Source organism: Cariama cristata, unplaced genomic scaffold (genome assembly GCF_000690535.1).
Source record: "Cariama cristata isolate BGI_N322 unplaced genomic scaffold, ASM69053v1 scaffold5085, whole genome shotgun sequence".
NCBI lineage: Eukaryota > Metazoa > Chordata > Aves > Cariamiformes > Cariamidae > Cariama > Cariama cristata.
Window position 1 is genome coordinate 90,413 of NW_009616839.1, and position 22,484 is coordinate 112,896.

The 22,484-nt window shown below is 44.5% G+C and overlaps 1 protein-coding gene across 1 annotated transcript in view; it reads right to left on the reverse strand.

Annotated features, from left to right (window-relative positions):
• Window positions 1-15,307, reverse strand: part of SLCO3A1 (solute carrier organic anion transporter family, member 3A1) — a gene marked incomplete at its 3' end in the record, with an annotated part of 105,092 nt that extends 89,785 nt beyond the window's left edge. Inside the window, exons 1-2 of the mRNA XM_009700305.1 lie at window positions 15,269-15,307; window positions 10,691-11,156 (exon numbers count right to left, since the gene is read on the reverse strand). Of these exons, the coding sequence (XP_009698607.1) occupies window positions 10,691-11,156; window positions 15,269-15,307 (505 nt within the window). The remainder of the gene's footprint in view (window positions 1-10,690; window positions 11,157-15,268) is intronic.
• Window positions 15,308-22,484: the final 7,177 nt, after the last annotated feature.

A 22,484-nucleotide genomic window follows, 5' to 3' on the forward strand; every position in this document is an offset into this window, starting at 1 on the left:
CGCAGGGAAAAAGTGAGGTAAGCAGAAGGAGACAGCGAGGAAAGAATTGGTGCATGGTGTATCTTGCTCTTCTACTTGTTTGAACTCTTGAATTTCGGCTATTGGTTTGATCTGCTGCCTTTGGCCAGATCCTGTACCTTGTAATACAGGCAGTCTTGTTTAACTGCAGTGAAGTGCTCTGAGGCATTAAGTCAAAGAGCAATGTGACATGTTGTTAACATCCATCCCAGAAACTATTTAAATCCTCACACCTTAATTGGTTAGTAAAGGGCCAAGTTTGGATAGCCTCTTCCAGACAAAATCCCTATTACTGAAATCAAAAGGGGGCTTAGTGAGAGCAGGCCTCCCTCTAAGGAAAAGCCAAATACCTCATTAGCAGCACAGTTAATGAAATGGTTGTTCCTTGGTAAAAAGAAATCTGAAAAAAGACTCTTCAAGTGCTTTCAAAAAAGCAAAGTTCAAAGGAGCCATTTAGGGACCAAACCCCAAACTTTGAGAAGGCAAAGCCAGAATTTGTTCAAAGCCAAGGGAAAAACTCCTAGCTGAACAACCCCAGACCAACCAAGCAGAGGCCTTCTGCAGCCCTTCTCTGGCAGGGTGGGCACTCCCAGCCTCCCCTTCCCCATGCCAGACCACAAGGTCCGCAGCGTGCGGTGATCCCCAGCCATGGATGCATTCAGCTGCCAGAGCCGCACCGGCAGCAGTTGGAGGGGATTTATCCATAGTGCAAAAAGCTCATCCCTTCCCAGATTCCATAGCCCTGCAGACTGCCTCCACATCGCCCATGTGAAAAAAAAAAAGAAAAGTCAAAAAGCCTTGAGTTTTCCCCCAAGGGTGAACCAAACCCTATATGTGAAAGAAGGACATCATTTTTGCCCTGTACCTTTTTCAGGCAGAGCTTCTGAGATGCAGCTCATGGCCAATTTCACCTTCCTCAAGCTCAGTTTCGGTCCTTTACTCAGCGTTTTCCTTGTGGCAGCAGAGCTGGTTTGGAAGACGCAGCTGACTGACAGCTGCAAAGTGACAGGTTAGTCACTAGGGAAACACCTTGGCACCAGCACAGCAGTGGCTTTCCCGCCAGCAGAGTAGACAAGACTCCAAAATAAGTAGGCAGATCTTCGGCAGGTTAAATCCCAGCACCAGGTCCCTGGTGACACGCCTGTCAGATGAGAGGTTTCAGTTTGTCACTGAGCCCTTGCGTGCACTGCCTTCCCCTTGAGCCCACACACCGCACCAGGGAAGGACTCCCACTCCACAGGCTCTTCTAACGGCTTATAAGGTGACCAACCAGCATGTCAAGGAATTTTATGTTTGTTTTGCAAGGTGCCCAACTAGTTGTGTCCACAACTTTTTCCTCCAGGCCAGTCCATCAGAGGTAATCACACAGTTGTAGTTACTGAGACTGCACTCATGTCTCCACAGCAGCTCTGCCCCGGGCCTCCCAGCACAGGGGCTACGGGGCCATCTCACACCTTCGATTCATGTCACACCTGTTCCTCTGGTGTTCATGCCATTAATTTTTAATTATTCAGGTTCATACACTGAACCTGTCACATTGGTCAGGCACTTGTTGGACATCTCATGCCAGTTACACACGCAGCCTTGAGGAAAGTCTCATCAACGATCTGATCTGCATCTGCCATCGCTTCCTGATGTCCCTCACAGCCTCTGGGAGAAGCTCGCCCTGCTCCATTCCCCACACCCCTGAAGGAGCTCTGCCCTTTCAGCTGCTACTTTGGGGGAGTGACCGCCAACGCACCGCAAAGCAGCCATGATAAAAACACAACTTAACAGCAGCTTTGGCAGCTGAACACTGCCAGGCCCCATGTGTCAACAGACCCATGTGTTTGTGCCGTGGCACTGCTTGGGACTTCACAAAAAACAAACTCTTTTAGGAGGTTACTCAGATAGCACCTATCTGACACCCAAAGGGTGTGAATGTTGGCAGGCCTGGCACCCAGTTCAAACCTGCAGCAACTCCTCCAAAGGGGCGGGGGGGAAATAAAAAAATTAGTCAAGCACCTCACCCAGTGACAGAAGAGGCTGTTGTGAAAGAGTGAAAACAGAAATTTTTGTGAAAGAGTCTTGTGCTCTACACACTCATACAGGCACCTTGTCCTGCAGATAACTGCGTAACAGCCAGCCGCAGGTAGGGGGGTGTGTAGCCAGGCCAGCCAGCTTTCCCTGCGGCTCACAACATGGCAGACATCACCAAGAGTGGCAGGGACAGGGGTCTGAAGCCCTGCTGGCACTGGGCAGGATGCACGTGTTAGGATATACAATAATGCAGTAACTATTTGCAACTTTAAGGCAGTGATTATTTTTCAACACTACTTCAGGTCACTGCCCTTTGTTGCAAGGTTACAGTGGTACAGCAAAATTCATGAAAGCTGCCTCTTGTTCGCTTGGCTGAGGAGGATAATCACTTCTGACAAGTCCTAAAATATCCTCCACACCAAATTCTTTGTTTCGGTAGGAGAAGAGGACAACATAACCCTCAGTATAGGGCAATAAGACTTTTACCACTGCTTTGAGGCCAGTGTCCCAGTTTGTGCAGGCGAAGGGGCAGATCCTGTGTCTCGTCCCACCATGGGGAGGCACATTGTGAACACAGCTCCAAGTGTCCTCAGTGCCAGTCGGTAAACTGCGACCAAAATATCTGGAGCCTGCTTATGTGTAATGAGTTGGGATATCTCAGTCAAATTCCCAGAAGGGCCAAGACTGACAGTACATGCCAGCTCGCTCCTGCTTGCACCATCAAAGAGGTACAACACAGCCTTCAGCTCTTGACGTGGGCAACTCAGCACCTTCTAGTCTATTTAACTAACTTTATGAACCTTAGGACTAATAAGTACTGTCCTCTGCCTATCTGCCATTTAAAGGACAAGGGCACTGCTTTAAAGAGGCTGTCCCAGGAATTGTGTTCCTCACTAGGCTCTCCCAGCCGATGACTGTTTTAAATACACTACAGAAAGAGACCAATATGCTCAAAAAATGAAGTGATTTTTACAAGACACCAGAGTCAGCAAACCCCAGTTAAGCCAAAAATCAGTTGCACAATACACAGAGAGCACAGAGTAACATGGAAACTGCTCCCACCCTCAATATACCCTCACACAAAGTCATTTCATTTGTGTTGGACCCAAGCTTTATTTACTCAGCTTATAACAAAAAAGCTATTAGTGAGAAGGTTAAGGTAACTGGAGCAATTGCTGTAAAATAATGGAGCCCACAGCAGTTACGACTTTGTGCATATACACATTTAATTGAATAAATACATCCATTCAGCTACTGCCTTTCACAATTCAGCCTTCCTGCCTGCAATGGGGAAGATTATTCCCATTAATCGATTATTGTTACTGCTCTAATACACCCTACACACTTGTTTATGTTTCCATTTAATTTTCCAGGATATTACCACTAGCACTGTAAAAGGGGACATATGTAACCGAGCCAGCCCTGCTGACACAAAGCAAATGAGAACACAGATCTCTCCCCAAAGGGGAATAATTATAAAAGGCTGCAGGTTATCAATGGATCAGTGAGTTAGGGCAATGTAGTTAATACCAGTATATCCACATGAAGCCATGCGATTTAATCTGATCACAGTTAGTCCATGGGGAAGATAACCCAATGAATCTGATGCAAAGACACCTTTCAATAATGAACGGGCATCAGAGCACTCACACTGACAACATCACTCCTTTTAGTTTAGTGTTAATGCTGTGTCTTTCCCAAACCCTTGGAGACTATGCCAGAAAGAAAAGGCTCTCCAAAGGAAAAACCCTCCAAATCACCCATAGGAGGATGCATTTACCAAACAAAACGATTACAAAATTCCATCAAGTCTTTAGGCTAAAAATATTACATACCTATAAGGCTGCATATACCTGCAAGGAGAAAAGCAGTTCTCTGGAACAAGTGCTCACGTTTCACAAGTGCATGGGTCCACGTGGAGGTGGACAAACCCACCAAGCAGCTCATGGTATTGAGTGGGCACACAGTGGAAATAAAACAGATAGGAGGAAGTCAGCTAAGATCCACTACAAAAGACCTAGTAGAAGCAGATTTTAAAAGGAAAAGGGTTAAGGAAAGCACAAGGCTGGCAGAATCTTAAGTGGGTGAGCTCAGAGAAGCATGTTCCAGCAAGAAGGGCTAATGTGAATAAAGTACCCATGTTGTTTGCAGACCACAAACGAGCACACAAGGAAGGAGTACAGCCAAGTGGGAAAGGCCATGAGGAGTGAAAGGGACAAGTAACCAGGATGAGCAGAGCTGTACAGATCTCACAAGTAGTTTCTAAAGACCTTCCAATCAATACACATCAACAGAGGGTCTGAGGAGGCCAGTGATATGACCTGTATGCTATAAACAAACAATTATTCCACTTGCTACAGTTTAGAAATTTAGGTTTAAACGTACACTTCAAGACATTTGAGAAATTTGGAAGGCATAAAGGTTGAGCAAAATGTATTCATCCTCTGCACAAGAGACTTTTCAGCAGTTAGAGAAAACTAGCAAGCAGCTACTGGAAACCTAAGTGAACTTCGGGGGGGGAGGGGGGAATAAAAATCAGAGAACAACAACAAAAAAATATTCTACAGAATTGGGAAGGTATAGAAACAATGCCCACCTCAATACATTTTTGTGGCTAGCCAGGGTCCTCACGTTACACAGAACCTATCATGCTGTAGATATCAAGCTATGTAAAGAAGAGAATAGATTTCCAGCCTCAAAGCCAAACATCTGCAAAATTTGCTCTTTCAGGTCCAAAGTATTCACATTTCTCAGAATTATGTGGTGTGTGTCCCAGGAAACAGAATTCGGAAAGCTTCAAAAAAAAAAAAAAAGAGGGAGATATTTGCTATTATGAAAGGTGCTGTCACTGACTGCCCATTCTACAGGCCTTCAAATACACTAAGTTAAATACAAGAATGCTGGTGAAGACAAGCGGGGTACATCCTGCAGAGGGTTGGGGTTTTCAAATCTGATTTCTACTGCTTTTTCTTTAATTGCATTTAACATATTTTTGCTTTTGTTTGTAAAATCAGAAAGCCCAATTCCTTTTTTAAAGTTGGTTTGGGTTTGTTTTTTTTTTAGCATTTATTACGTATATTAGGGTTCACCAGTATCAGATACACAGTAGATGAATGGTTTCAAAATTCACAGCAGCTGCTTAGCTTACCAACATGAGCTTCCTAGTAGGAATCCAAGCACTATTTCTTTGTATTACCACATACAAAACGTTGACTCAAGCTCTGATGGTTTCAGCATCTTATGCTGATAACTTGCTATTAACTCACCGCCATAGATATTAACTCTCAGATTTAATTCCTGTCAGTCGAGAAAATGTTTCTGCTTCTCCAAATCACAATGCCTGCTGTCATTTTGACTGACGTAAGCTACTATAAGTGATTTTTCAAATGGATAAATTTATCCCTGGAGACAGCAAGATTCCAACTAGGGCATGTTTGTCTTCCTCGGCAGCAAATCTTGAGTTGGTGCTTAAAGCAAGCAAGCAAGCAGCAGAAGCGAGAGTGAGCATTTCTCTGTGACTGTCATCACGAAACAAAAAGTGCTTCCACACATTTGATGCAAAATAACCTCACATTGCTGCAAAGATCAGAGTCAGCAGTGACAACACAGGGTCCCATCCCCCTTACTGGGTTAGTCCCATCTGGGCAGATGTGAAAAGAGAACATCATCCTGTTGAGTTCTCCTCTTACACCAAGGGTAACAGCTAGAACAACCATATAATAAACCAAAACACACACAGAAAAGACCAGACAGAAGAAAGCAGCTAAACAGATGCATCCAGCAGTGCTGAGTTTTCTATTTTTCCGTTCCTCCGCCCTGCCACGAGGCAGGCCAAGAACAGCTCTATGACCCTAAGCATGCTATACTCAGGCAAACCCTTGCACCACCAATAACTCGGGAGCACTCATCACTCCTCATCACTTACTCCATGACTCAAGACCTGCCCCTTCTGGGATTTCCTTGAAGTCATTCTTCACGTTACAGCAGTTTCAGCAAGTCAGCAAGAAGTGTGAAGTGGTGGGTCGTGAACATGTGGGGTATGCATCCATGAAGTTAAACACTGAGACAGCTTCAGCAAAATTAAAGAGAATCTCCAATGCATTACGGAGCAACACTGCATTCTTCTGAATGAGCCACACAATCTGGCAGTGCTCCCTCCAACATCAATATCAATTTCCTCCATCAACAGGAGACAGAATAATAGCAACTTCCTCTATATAATACAGCCCTTAATTGTCCCAGATCAAATACTGGCTCCCAGAGGCTATTCATTCTGCTCTACAGGTAACCACATCCTAGACAAGATGCAACAACTTTTATCAGCAAATATTAAACGCTGCAGGAAGCCCAGAAGGCGCATATGGAGACTGCTAACAGCATTCATCTACCACATCACTGCACTGGCTCTAACGAACACACAAACCACTGCTGAGAGAAACATGGATATTCTGGCAACCAGAAAACACTTGCAAGCTCTTCCTCATCTGAGAGGCAGCAAATCCATACAACCACTGCCAGATCAGGTTTCCCCTCCCCACCCCGTATCAGCTCCACAACATCTCTGATCTCCCTCCTAATGGCAAAGTCTTCATTGATTTCAACCAAACTCATCAAGACCTAGCAGAAAACAAACTACAGAGGGAAATGTCAAGTGAGTCATTAGTGGGTAGAGAAGGGAACTGTGTAGTAAGTAGTCTTCAACATACTTTTCTTCCTTTAAAATAAATGATGCCACAAATTGAGGTAATCCTTTGACATTAGTGCAGCTGCAGCAATAACGAGCCCTGCACAGTCTGCAGGAGTGGGGAATTCCTCCACTCAAAGGGGTTACTTACGCCAAATGCCAATAAATACTCAGGTAAAATTAACCTGCTTGTTTGGTAACCTCTAGATGGGAGTTCAGAACTTAAACACAAAAGCAGACCCAAACAGAGAGAAGCAAGCAAACTAGCACCAAAACTGAAGATTTTCCCCAACTTCAAAAAAGCTAAGGAAATTCCTTTATTTTTTCATCTTTTGGCTGCTATTGCCAACATTATGACCTTTGTGTTGAGTAGGTGCCCAGATACTGAAGCAGGAGGAGAATGTATTTCCCATCATCATCAGGAGCAGGCATGGTCCGGCTACCTTTCTCTGTTACAGCACAAATACGAGTTCTTTTGAACATCCTTTGGTGTGTACTTCCACGCATACATCTTTTTGATTCGATTTGCCCGCGGTTACCACAACACAGCCCTTTTTCCTAGGGCTGGTTACTACAGCAACAGAATCTGTTTGAGTTTAGTAGCAAGACATTGCAGGCATTAGAAAATCTGTAATTAGTTCAAGAAACATGAAACTACACGTCAGCAGCCTATGCCACACAGATAGATATCTTCATGTAGTATCTCACTTCGTCTCTTTATGAAACTCCATGAATCCCCACATCCTTGGCAGAGCACAAGCCTGAGCAACCTCTGCCTTCAAAGGATGCAGAACAGAGGTCCACTGTCCACTGTCTCCCGTGTGCCTGTCACTGCAGAGAAACCACCAGCCAGATTTGATGAACTTCATGGCCAGAAATATAATATATTTCACAGATGCTATTACTTGCACTAGTCGTTAAAGCCAAAGTTTCACTTTAAATTCTTCTGCACACACTTATCAGTACTAATACAAAAAGAAGGTTGGGGTGTGTGTGTGCACGTGTGTGTGTCTTGTGATGGGTTTTTGTTTGTTTGGTTTTTTAAAACTAGAGGACTCTTCCTGTACTGTCATTTCACTGCAAAGAGACTATATTAGATATTACATTAAGTTACTCCACTTAACTCTTGTACAACTTGGAAGGAAAAAAACCCACAAGTCTCAGTGCACAGAGCTATTTCTATCTAATTCACTGCCTTGGGACACAAGAGGGTTTTTACTGCAGCAGGTGAACAAGCGCTAGTACTTAGCTGTCAGGTAAGAGACTGCTTCTTCCCCCCCAGCTACAATACAGTTCAAATGCAGCACGTACGTACTCAACATTGGCAATACACTAAAGAGAGCACAGACTGGTCAATCTGATCTTTTCTCAGCCACAGCCAGCTATGATCAAACGTTCAGCCAGACTATTACTTCTGTTATTAATTAGTTTCTATCCTGAGAGAACAACCTATGCCAGATTTGCTCCTAATTTAAACTGAGGGAACTTACCCAAAAATGTTCTATCCTGTCACACACAGTGTAGCCCCTACTGAGTGAGTATGCTATTATGAGAAAGCAAACTGATATAAATATAGCACAGTGACAGTACACACTCTGCAGTTATTTCCTCTGCAAAACAGAGAATGAAGTGAGCCGCTCAGCCAGCTTTCTGCTAAGGCCACTGAAAATTGCATTCATGACATCAACAACAATAATCAGTTAAAGACAAATCTGAGCAAATAATTCTCAAACAACTTTTTGAAGTGAGGAATTTGACCTCCTCTCAAGTATTCACAAACCTGACAAGACACATACATTTCTACCAGCTTCTTCTCCATTTGTATTCATTCATAGAATAGATTTTTTTCCTGTAATTTTCTCCTGTTAGCTTTTATTTTTACTAGCTAAATTGATTGCAGGTTGATGTAAGAATGAATCATCCCACATCTGATAACCTACTTGTGATGGATAGGCTAGGACAGGGCAGATATTAAACTTCATTGTTGGTATGGCTGATTGGTTGAGCGTGCATACACGTGCACTCTCCGCAACCCATAATTCATATGTAGAAATTCAGATTGATTTTCATAGCTAAAGCCAATAAAGCAAAACAACCCCAAAAACGCTTGGATTTTTTTTTAAGACACTACGTGTAGAGAGGAACATGGTTAGAAGCATATATTTGAAGGGAAAATAATGAAGCACCATATAGTAAGCAGAAATCATTTTTTGGCAGTATTTTACCAGCTACAGACGAACTGCCAACTTTAAAGAAGTTATTTTAGCATACAAGATGAATGTATCTCAGGAACAAAAAGAATCACTCTTCCTAATCCTCCTCTCATGCACCCTCCTCAATCCTGTTCTCAGACATGAAGCACTGCTTAAAAAATGCCCATGGAACAGACCGAAAGAAGTTGCTGCTTCTCTATAAAAGTTATTTATAATAGATAATCTTAGAATCACTCTTAATTCCAGCTCATCATTTATGGTGTTGGCAAAGTTGCTCCAGTGAATTTAGTCTCATTATTCACCTTCGGGTTGTACGGTATCTTGTATTTTATGTATCATCCTGCTTTATCCAGTGGATCCTTCACAAGCACTTACAGAACCAAGTGAAGGCAAATAATGACTCAAGGACAAAGCTAAATGCTGAAACACCATGATTTTATGGCCAGTTACAGGAAAACACACACTTGGAATATGCAGAAAAACCTCTTTAAGTATCAATACATCCAGGAATGCCATAGCATGCTGTATAGCTAGTCTTTCCAACAGGACTCTGCACTATCGCAAGACACTGAACACCATTCAGAAAGCCAGTAGGACTGCTCAGCTTTGCTGTCTATGGTCATACCACAGCTGCATGCAGTTACTCTTGTAACTTGATAAAAATATCTTTCCCCCTCAAAAAAAACCAAAAAAAAAACTAAAAAACCAAAACACCCAACCCACACCAAAAAAAACCAAACCAAAACAGAATGGGATCATCCATTCAGTTGAAAGTCATGTCGTCAAGACAGGGATGATGGGACAAGTGCAGAGTTTTGGTCACTAGAAACTATACTATCAAGTGCAGAAGGATCACATTAATGGCAGCACACACTTCACTGATTTATTACATTGGAGCCATTTATCTAGCGACATGTCCTGCAGAAAGGAGGATAAGCCAAGCTGCTAAGTTTTTTCAGAGAATAACTTCGTCCGCAACATCCTCTTTAAACCTGCTGGAGAGGGTACTACTGCTGAAACCCATGAGCACTTTACTGCCATAACAGAGATGCTTCACTGGGTAACTGAAGCCGAATTTTGTATCTTAACCAGCTGGAAGTATTTTGCAACATGATCACCAGAATAATGAGTTATACTTCAGCCTCACTGTATCTCAAAATAGACCTCACCAGCTTCCGCATCCCATTACAACGATCACATTATCTGGGGTCCTGCCACAGCATGTGGGGGTCACATCACCCACTCCGTAACAGGCACTTCCTTGCTATAAAGTGTGACAGCGGTAGTGACAAGATATGCATCTCCTCCCAGTCTCCTTATACTGCAATGATCACTCGGACACAGACAAATGCTTTGGAAGAGGAAGGGAACGAGGGTATCTTGGGGGGGGGAGGGGGGGGGAAAATCATCATATATGCCACTTGGAAATTCTTCAGCTAAAACTCAGCCATAAGCCACCAATATCAGAATTTAAAGCAATCTGGGCAAACACAATAAGAAGGAGTGAGCATCTTCCTAGTCATCCAGTAATCACCATGGCTGTCAACCTTTACCATTGCTACAATATAAGCAAACACCACTGTGCTGCTTACAACTGCTTGATGTAGAGATCCATGCCAAGTTACCTTCACAAGCATAGAAGCACATGGAGAAGAAGCCCCAACACATCCCTTCCACCGGCATCAAACAGAAAACAAGAGCAAGATGCCAGCCCACAAGGAAAGCCTTCAGTGAGAAGAAGTTCAGAGAGCCTTACCTATGTACAGGGAGGAATCTTTCCGCCTCACGTGGTCATCAATATAGGAAACTCCCAGGGGCTGGACAGGGGTAGCACCAATGCCCAGGAGGACCTGTGCTCCAATGAGCAGCAAGTACATCATGTTGGTAGCAGTCCTATTCCTGCAGATAAGGTCCGGGTCTGGTCCCTCATCACTGGTGGACCCATTGGCAGCACACACATCCCTCCCTTCAGCCCCCCAGCGTATTTCTCCCGATTCATATTCATACTGGTGGGTCAGAAATTCAGGCAATGCAGAAAGGAGGGCACCCAAGGCCATGACTATCCCTCCACATCCTATCAAGCGTGGCCGGTGCCCCCGGGCTCCAAAGTAGCTCACGAAGAGGATGAGGGCCAGGTTGCCAATCTCGAAGCTGCTGGCAATGACGCCCACGTCAGCACTCTGCAGGTTGAATCGCCGCTCCAAGGTGGTTAAAACACTCACCTACAAAAGAGAAATCCAGAGAAAAATTACTGAAAGGGAATACAACCTGCCTTCTCTCCTCTCCATATGTCCTGCTAAAGTATAAGTTTCCTCGACTTTCCCTTGGAGCCAAAAACGTACACATCAAGGATATCCAAATGACAGTATAGTTGTAGTTGACCTCCAAGCATGATCTGACTATTCAAATACAGCCACGTCAGAAGGTCCTAATACCAAGTGACATTTCACAGCCTACCACCTGTCTGAGCACATGTTCACTTCCAAATTCCCGCATACATCAATGTATATTTTGGGTGCCTGCAGATACCCATGACTCCATCACTGGTTAGCCCTCTCTTTGGGCTCCCTTTCTATTTGAATGCACAACCTTCACATTGCAAACACAGTCCCACAGAACCAAGGCACAAACCACACCAAGCCTCACATCATGTCGGGCACCCAAATCTTTCTCGGAATGAATCGCATTGAGCGGCAGAAAACCTTGCGGATACTTGGCTCACACACCAGCACAAGGCCATCAAGTCAGAGACAGTGATGCACAAACAGGCAGTCTGGCTAGCGTAGAAGGCTTCTATTAAAGTTTATAAATAAAATGCTGATCAAAGGGTTTAAACTGTTTGTGGATTAGTCAATGACTGGGATCATTACTTCCAGAATATTTTTGAGAAGACAGGTCAGTTAGGGTTTACATAGAAGATTTAAATCCACCACAAAGAAGGGAAGATTTAACAAACAGTGGTTATTTAACGCTAAGAAGAAAGTAACACATGAGTAGTCTTCAAATATTTAACGTTACTGTGAAAAGGAATGACCTGTTCTGTGTATTCAAAATGAGCAGGACAAGAAGTGACAGGTTTAAACTGCAGCAGAGATGATTCAGGTTAAATACAAGGTGGGGAGAAACTAGACTTCTACTGGTAAGGGTTGTGAAGCACTGAAATATGCTGCCTGGAGAGGCTGCAGAGGTCTTCGAAAGAGCACAGACCAGCATCTGTCAGGAAAGACACAGGTATGACTGATCTTGCCACAGGGCAGGAAAATGAACCAGATCATCTCTTAAGAGCTCTTCCAGTCTTGATTACATGGTGCAACGAAACACAACATAGATTTTCTGCAACAGTCATAGCACTGATCAGAGTATGAAGATGAAACATTAGGTACCTCACTTGCTGTCATCCCTGCTCAAGGGAGAAAACTCAGAGTATTCTCATGTCTACAGCAGTCTTCCCCTTATACAGGAAAAAAAATAAAAGAAATCTTGAACGTGTCACAGAAATGCCAAAAACTTTTACCTTGGATAAAAGACTATCTTGTTTTTCGGATTGCAAAAGCTGAAGTTACTTAAGGTTGTCCTAAAACAGGCAGGTTTCTCTATTCAAAAAAAAAAAAAAAAAAGAAAGAGTGATAAAGACCTCAGACCAGAAGGTAGCCCCTGGATAGAATAAAAATAGCCTCCCACTGGAGGCACTGAAAATCTTTGCTGATAAACCTCACAAAGCAGGAGCCAGTCTGACCGACTTTAAAGTATTCTGACAGCAGCTCTTCTCCGGGGGCAGTGAGCCTCTGTTAGGGTACACCAGGGCACAGTTGGACAAATACAGACCCATCGGCAACAAAATGGAAAAATGGAAACAACCCACTTCTGCTGCTTTGCATAAGCAAAAGCTCCCAAACCTGACCCTGATAAGTGTCCAAGTCAGATCTCCAAAACTGGACTGTGTTCCTGACTCCTGAAAATTCAGCCTTTATCCCATACAGGCACTCATTTTGTACTACCACTGTAAACCTCCCTCACTAAAGAGCCAAGAACTGAGCAAGGAAGGGTGGGGGGGAAATCAACCAACAAAAAAACACCAAAACACCAAACTAAAAATCAAACCCTATGACTGAAGGCAATGCAATAGCACTAATTCTTCCCCATGCCAAAGCCAAGTGAAGTTGTACACAACAGAGGGAGAAGAGATCACCACTTCATCTGTAACACCAGGTGCAGGCTCCTGTTGGGATGGAAGGGCTCTGTGATTCACCAGGGGAAAGGATGTTCTCTTCTGCAAGGGCACAGCACAGCCCGTCCCCCTCCAGCGACCTTGGCCACGTTGCTGGGCAAGCAGTGCTTGAGCACACGTTTACCAGGAACACCACTGTTTCCAACCCTCCATGGGAGCCAGGGCGAGAGACCTGAGCAGATGGGGACAAACACTGCTAGAAAACACTATGTTGGTATTTTCAAAGCAAGGCACACCAAGCTGGAGGGATACTGACAATATCCCATTGCCCCAGGCAGCCTCACCAGGCACTCCTGTGACAGAGCTACATTTGTGATCCAAAACACAGGACTGGTTTTATTGCAAGGTGTGATCTAATGAGGTTGGTGCAGTCAGACTTGCAGGACTCCAGACTTCAACACCACACAGCAAACACCAACAAACTCCAAGCGATGCAAAGCCCCTGCTATGGGAGCCCTCCTTCATGCTACCATCTCCAGCACATCCCTAGAGGAACTCAGCTATTGCTGAAGTCCCACAAACACAAATTTTGGCAGAATGGGGAATCTCTCGAAGATGAGTATATAACTCTGAGTATGAAAAATCATGTCTACAGTGCTCATTTCTGAGCTGCACCTAGATAGGAAACTCATAATTACTCATTACAGCTGTGTAAACTGAGGCATAGAGAGCCAAATATTAATGAGACAACTACCGACAACAAAATTAATTTGTGATGGAATAATTTAGGCTGGAAGATTGAAAGCCAACAGAAGCGATTCCCCAAGGCCAATTGGTATTAACTAGCCTTGGAAGTCTCTCCCACATTTTGACCTGGCTGCCAAATTTTAGGCTTTTACCATACATATATACAAGTGGCTAGAAAGCAGGATGGTATTTAGAAACACTTGGGTGTCATACATTACAAGGGTCAGATTTTGGACAGCTGGATTTCAGATAAAAAACTGCACCATTTCTAAGTGCAATTCACAGTGACAGAGACAGTAAATTGATGGCAAACCTGGGAACTAAAACCAGAAGTCCCAATCCTTATTCTGCTCTTATTTCAGTGGGACTTCAGTTGTTCTCTTCATTTTTACAAAAGCTAAACCACTCACAATAGGGAAACAGAGTCTTACCATCCCCTAACAGTTTGTTGCTTTGCTTTAGCAAAGAGACTGAAACAAAAGGAGAAGGAAGATGACACAAAGCAAACTCCAATCCTCCTGATAAAAGCTGGCAAGAGTTTTCCTTATTCCTCTGGCCAGACCTCACTACGTTTCCCAGCTTGCTCCTTCTGGCTGCAGCACTGCCACCCAGTGCTACCAGCTCTGCCTTTATTAAGTGGGGTATGGGGTGCAGGGGGGGGTACAGCGAAAGAACAAAACCATCACATCAGCCTTGAGCATCCAGAGGAAAACAGCATCCAAATACAAAGTGCTGAGACCAGCAGAGTAGCCTCCAAAACACTGATGGTTATGAGGAGCTGGGGGGGAGGGAATAGCCCAAAATAAAAATAGGTCTGGGAAATAAACTGTCAACATGCAGATTTTTAGCCAGAGAACACCAGGAACACAACTGCATTACACCCAGGGCGGTTGCAGCCCAGATAGCACAGCCCAAATTCTTGCTTTGACATTGGCTGTGACCTTAAACACACAGGCCAACTACAAAATCGGCATTAGCGCAGCAGAGATGTTACCTGCATTCATTCAAAACAAAACTCTGCCCATGGCTAGAATCATTCTCCCATCCTCCTCTATATCCCACCTTTATGGGGCTTCCTGCATATAAGGTGTAACCGGACTAAATACTCGCAGTTTGCATGTGGGATGCTCCCGGTGCCCTTGTAACTAAAAGAGCACTGTACTGCCTGTATTTCCTTTCGCAAGCCTGCTCCCCCAGCAGATAAGCCAGCACCACTCCTAGACACTAACTCTATTAATCCAGAGTTACACAAAATGTTTCAAAAGACACGACAGGTCCCTGTAAAATACTGACGTCATGTGAAAAGGCTGCAAGGATTATAAAGAGTCCCTGTGTGCTGAAACCAGGTTGATCATGCAAGAGTGCGGCCCATGTGGCATAGTGCTGGAGAGAGGGGATTGCCAAAAATACATGTCTTACCTCGACCAGGACTGTGGTGTGCTGTTTCTCTTGCTGCATGGTGTATACCCTTTTCTATTCAGGGTTTCAAAAGACATGACAGGTCCCTGTAAAATACTGACGTCATGTGAAAAGGCTGCAAGGATTATAAAGAGTCCCTGTGTGCTGAAACCAGGTTGATCATGCAAGAGTGCAGCCCATGTGGATGCTGGTTTAATAGCAGGGACACGGGGAATGGAGTGGTGTGGCAGCACAAAGGCTTCAGATGGACAACCTCCTGCTAAAACACAGTGGGAAACACCAGGAGCTCATGTTATTAGCTGTGAAGCTGCTATTTCCTGGCTCCTGTCAGTTTACACAGCTGTTTTGCCAGGGCTGGAAGGAATAGATGAAGAGGATATTCAGTTAAAAAAGTTGAAAACAGTTATCAGGAAGCTATTACAACATCCAGTAAAATTCATGCAGACAAGATACATGCAAGACTTGCGGTTTGATCCCAAAAAGTTACCGGTGTGAAACCACCTCCTGGACCAGACAAATCCAGAGAAGGCAGGAGGGGACAGAGGTAGAGACAGCATCGTAATCATGGCAAATGCCAGTGCCCATGATATTGGGAATGGCACTGAAGTTACAGCTTCCTATCGGTATACACCTGTGCTAAACAGAGCTATACCTTGCCCGCTACTCTTGTGTCCTCGTGTCTGTCCTGCAGATCAGTCCTTAGCAGGTCATTGAGGCTCTGACCAGCAAAGTACTCCAGCTGGAGCACTGTACACAGCCCTCAATCACACCAGCCTCACTGCATTTTTCCATGTCTCAAGGCCTCCACCACCTCCTTTGACAGGAACTGCCTTTCTGTCTCTAACTGCAGCCTCTGTCTCCAGTGGGATTCCCTTTTCACCCACTCCAGACATCCCCCACCTGGTTTTTAAGAGCAGCTCCACTAAGATTTAGCTATGGCATTAGAGAGATCAACAGAACTGTGTGGCTGTTGTTACTCTACAAGTTCATGCTCCTCCAGACTAAGTCTACACCAGGTCAGTCAACTGGACCACCGTGAACTAAATCAGGTTGGGCTGTGCATCTTGCTCAGGCAGAAAGCAGGCTCAGGATCTAGAAAGATCACATAGCCCAGCCTTCTGCCTTTCTGTGAACACGCTGCCTAACGTACAATAACAAGAAGTAATTAAAACTTGCGCTATCTCCTTTTCTTACAGAGCCATAGAAGTCTGCACACACGCATTTGTCTCGGGAGATTTCAAAGATTAACCTTAAAAGGACCCAGGCTAAAGGGGCCTCCTTAGTCCACCCTAAAACACTCTTCAATGATTGAAAAAGGAAAATGATCTCACATAATGTACACAGTGATAAGTGACCCACATAAAAAAAAAAAGAAATCAATCACCACCTTAAGATTTTCCAGCCAAAGCAACTTATATTGCAACCCCTGTGACTAAATCCAGGGAAGCTTTTGCCATGCCATTCTGGACTTACTTCAATAATACATGCTCACATTCATCATTCCTGTCTGTCCCAATTCTATAGACCTTGGCGTTTCTGAACCAAAGTAAATTTGTTCTCTCTATAGGCTGTTTATTTTATATTAATGCTCAGCAAAAATGCAACCCACAAACCTGCTTCACACTGTTGCCCCACTTTATCACTAAGAAATGAACTGAAGGCTGGGGGCACCATTATGGAGTCAGAGACACAGTGCATTGAAAATGAGTATCATATTGTTCGTATCTCCAATGATCAAGTCATATTCACCCACAGAGTCTACAGATAAGTTCATTGTATTAATAATACAGGGTTATATATAGAAAACACATTGACTTTATGCCTGAAGGGCCTTTTTAAAGGGCTTCTTTTTAATGTAAAATACATATTCTCAGTTATGTGGTAAGAGATTGGACTTGAAGAGACACGTCTGCAGTGCTACAGGGTGTAAAATAATTGCCTGGCAACTATGTTCCCAAAGGAAAATAAACGCAAACCATCTCCCACAGTCTCTGTTACAGAGCTGGGAAACATAAAATTCCTCGAAGAACCAAAGTGACCATCCCAGAAACAAAGCCACTGCTTCCACACACCTCCACCCACTTCTTCAGGTATCACCTCCTCCTCTCTTCCAGCAGCCAGGCGGGATAGGGCAAAGGGCATCACACAGTTGGAGCTAAGTTCTCCTCCCCACAGAGCTGGTACCCATGGGCTCAGCCCTCCCTTGCCACCCACCCTCCCAGCTGATGGGACAGCCATCAGGCTTGGGCTTCAAGCCCAAGGGAACGATGTGATTCTCTGGCTCTGATGTTTTACTGCTCCGTAATTCCAATGTTGAGATGATCACTTGTGGTTGAGCCCAGTTTTTTAAAATGCAGACAATTCCCTTGGCATTTTGCCCACTCCTTCCCTATCAGACGGCTGGAAGGAGGGCAACAAGTTTAATAGCCTTTGCCAGCGCCAGGCATGAGCATTCCTTGCTGCTCCCCACCCTGCCAAAATAGTGAGGGCACCAGGACCTCCCACCTCAGGCTGCTGATCATTTGTTTCAACACCATTCCCAGCCCAATGAAGTCAGTGGAAACTTCAAAGATGTTCTCACCACAGATGCTGACACCCGTTCTGGCTTTCGGCACACGAACATAAGGGAAAGCAAAAAAGGGTGGTGATACAAACACACCCAAGCTGGCTCTGCTCAAGGTCTGGAAATCATCTCTGCATAGAAATTTGCATTCACATGACAGGGATAATAGACGCTGCAGCTGAACCACTGCTGAGAAGTAGGGTGTTATTAGCTTGGCTGTTGCTGCATGTGCCTGTGCCGTTTCTAGGCCAGGACTTGAGAATCTGCAAATTTACTGTACTGGTGCCACAAGGAGTTTGCAGCTCAGATCTATGCCTCACTGGTGTGAAAAATTCATTTTATATTCTACTGACCAGCTCTGAGATTACTGACACAGTCTAAATTAAGCACACATTCAAGGTCAGGATTTTCAGGGGCCTGAATAGAAAAGGGTATACACCATGCAGCAAGAGAAACAGCACACCACAGTCCTGGTCGAGGTAAGACATGTATTTTTGGCAATCCCCTCTCTCCAGCACTATGCAGAAAACTTTTGTGCCATCTTTTGTACCCCACTGTGCGTCTCCTCCCCACATTTCAGTAGTCGCAGCATCCTGTGCCACTTGCCCTCAGCCAACGCAGGGCACAAAGCAAGCGTACCTAGGTTACACAGCTGTACCACAAACACCCACAGCAATGCTATATGCTGTTGCAGATTGCAAACAGAGGAAAGAGCAGTCGGCACCCACAGAAGATATCCTGTTTGGTCAGGAGTTGATACATCAGTGCAAAGCCACAGTTTGTTTCAAAATAGCTTAAACCAGTAAAAAAGTCACACGCCTCTGGAAGTTAAACGAGTGTATTTTCCACTACTCTAGTGAAACTGGGATCCACACTGATCAAATATGCAACATAAAAACCTAACCTCTAATCTAGCCAACCTTTGCAGCAAACAGCAGTGCAGCTGAGCTGTCTTTATGTTCCTCACTCGCTTCCTAAGGATCCTGCATGGGACACAAGGAACTGACCCCCTTCCCCTGCCTCCCCTGAGGAAGAAAGAGCACTGCCCCATTTACAGTGCTGTGAACAAAAAGATCTTTGGGGTGTTATTTGCAACCAACCCCCTCACATCCATCATGGAAACTTAGTGTGAGTCACCGACAGCTCAAAATAGACCCAGGTACAGAGCATCAGACCACACCGAACTTCCTAGAAAAACTTGAAAGGCTTTTTCTGTTGCTCTGAACCAGATGTGCACCACGGCTGAGATCTGCATTTTTTTTTAAACCTTCTGAAGTCCCAACCTGTGGTGATATTATCACAACTGCAGACTGAGCGTCCACACAAGCTCTCTGCGTCCAAGTCTGCTGTTCAAGATTCACCTCACTGTGTGAAGGCAGGTGATATTTTAGTCTCTGACAAGGTATCTACATAAATACATCCACTGCCAGAATCCATTTGTAGCCTACACTGCTCTTTAGTAGCGCACATACAACGAAGCTACTGGATATTTAAATCCTTATTTATTTTTAAGTGTTATGTCATTTTCACTGGCAGCAAAATAACGCATCATAAGCATGCAAAGAAGCATAAAGCTCAATGCTGTAACTGCATTTTTCGCGTGCGTTAAAAACCGCAGCACAGGACAGTGCTGCCGGCACATTTCAAACCCAGAGGATGACAAATTCTGTGTGGAATAAGCGCACAGCAGCAGGGGCTCATGAGCAGAGGCAATCACTTGCCTCTCTCAAAGTAAACAGCCAAGGGAAAGCAGTCGGAGCATCTTGGACACATTCAGAGATGGATGTCTTTTTTCCTGTGGCCAGCAAGTAGGTGTACAAAGCCAGATGAAGAGGAATTTAAACTGTACATAACTCAAATGTGGGTTCCTACAGCATCAAAGGCACTCTTGGCCGTATACAGGACTGGCAACAAGATTCATACATGGGTCTGGGACTCTGCAAACAGGGCACCATCACCCTGGCTTTATTTCCCATGGAGGAGAAGAGATGAAACCTGTATCTCCAGAGGACTGTTAACATGAAAAAAGCCCCTTCCTATGTACTATTGAAGTACTGGAGAGGTGGATCCGAAGCTGTCACACTGCAACACCCTCACCTCTCCACCTCCAAGTCAATGCAAGTTTGCTTGTCTATCTAATAAAACACTTCCTAACACAACACTTACGCCTGCAGAGAAGGTTTTCTACCACAAACAGGGCTACTTACCACAGCAGAAACCATAATGCAAGCCTGACAAGAAAACCTGTCATGAAAGACTTCATGTTATCTTAATTTATAATCAAGAGCTGAATTCAGGGTTAAGGGCTGCATCCAAGTTACGCCACAGCACAGATCAGGAAGGGAGGCTCGCGGAGCTGGTTGCAGAAGTATTCCCAGCTGCCAGGCATGAACCAGGGCAGAAATGACACAGGCAGGACACTCTGAAGCAGCATTAATAAAAGCTTTGATGGAAGCCAAATTGAGTTTTCACGGTTGGAGGACAACGGTGATTATATAAAGTCTATATACTGAGAGAGGAGGTTTTCTGACAAGTCCTACTACTTTTCTCCTCATCTGCTCTGGTTCTGCTGATCTCTCTTGTGCTCCACTCCTTACCCAGCAGCAAGGATGCCTGGCTAGAGCAAATGAGAACTCGGCTTGGGGAGAAGTTAGAGGCATTTCTCATCAACTAGTACATGAAATGCTTTAATTTAGTAAGCCTTGGGAGGAAGGAAGCCATTTGAAAGGGAACCAACAAAACGGCCACATTGTATTTTCAATCCACACTTCCTAACAACTCATAAAAGAAACACCAAATTACTGTAAGCATCTGCAGGTGGAACTAGGGTCTGTAGCACCTACCCAGCAACACCTCCAGCTTGTCCCAAAGCCGCATGAGCTGCCTGCTTACCCCACCTCACACCCTGTAGCCCACACAAAAGCTGTCCGTGTCATCCTGCTCATTTGCTAAGTAACGCCCTCCTACAAAGCTGTTCACAAACGACTCATTTCTCTTTCCACGTTGTCTCTGTGCAGAGTTAAGGGTACGAACGGGAGCTGTGTGCCGGCTGCTGCCAAATCTCCCCTTGAAGAGCGGGGCAGGTTGGGAGGTGAGTGCAGGGGGTTTGTCATGTAAACAGACAAGTCAGGACTTGAAGGTGATCCTGAATCTATTCTCATCAGAGAACGTGGTTATTATCTGAACATTTCCTTTGTGAAGAATGGGGAGTGAAGGAAAATGAAGGAAAAAAAGAAATCTACTGAAAGGAGAAACGCTCCTGTTTTAGCCAAACTAGGACATGGCAAAAGTTGTAAAGGGCAGACTTGTGACACTTGCACATTTAAGTTTGTCAGTCCTGAGCACAACACAAGCCATGCAATTTTAAATCCCGTAACATGGTATCATCTCCCCATTTTGCCACTTCTCAAAGTTAGCAAGCCCCTTCCCTTCTGAACAGGAGATGATCTACAAGTGTCTTAAAATAACACACAAAATAACATACAAGGAATGAAAAAGTTTTTATAGTTAAAGAAAAATTAATGGGAGATCTAGCCAGTACTTGCAGGCTTACCATGATCTCACTTGTCTCAACGTGTTCCCTTTAAAATGGCGATACAAACAATGAGATGTCTCACCAGATGATGGGAGCTCTGCTCTTTGGGATTCACGATGAAGTGAGCTATCTGCCTGGTTCCTGCCTCCCCAAGGTATTAATTACAATGCAGTTTATTAGCCAGGCACATAACATTTAGACTCTAAATTTGGCTTGCTTTAAATGAAGCTAGACACCACAGAAGCAGTCCACTGCAGTCAGTAACAGGGAATGAGATTTTTCAAAAGCACTTTAGTGGCTTTGGAACAAGAGTCCCATTTTCAAAGAGACACAGTAAGTCACTTTTATCAATGACAGTATGGCTCAGAAAGCATCTTTGAAAAATAATACCCTCAGGCTCTTTTAAAATCCATCACTACCAAATATCAAGTAAAGCAGCCCAAGGAGTCTTTTCCTGTGAAGGCTCAAAAAGCAAAGGGCTAGATGCTTCAACCCTGTGGTTTCAGGCAGGTGTGAAGGAAGCAGGGATACCATTCAGCTGGCAACAAGGCTGCCATCATAGGCCAGGGTGAATGGAGAAGCCTCACAGATCAACCACAGGTAGGATAACACAAAATTACCAGGCCATTAATTCATTTAATTCAACCTACTATGTTAGCTGATATAGATCTGGTTCAGAGTCCAAGCCAGGGTGCCTTTTTCATTCAGGTTACCATCATTGTACCAGCTGAGTGCCCATCACCCCAGCCCACAAGAGCCCATGAGGTCAGACAATACCATAGCTAGAACATTTGCTGATGGAGAGAAAAAGCCCAAAGAAGGCCTAGGGAAGTCCATGACAAAGCCAGGAAATGAGCCCAAACATCCCTGGTCTGCATCTTCACCAGAAAACACAAATAGTAGTTGTTCCTCAGCCAACAAGCATTACCCCATGGGCAAAGCTGTCCTCTCCCAAGTTTGCCACATGTCATGTTGTCCAAATGCGAATAAAAACAGATTTCTCTGGGCATGAACATTAGTCTTGACTTATGAAGGAAGTCAATTTGGACATGACAGCTCTGGACAGTCAGCTGCCACATCTGAGCCTGCCTTGAAAACATTACCCACGTGTAGCAGGA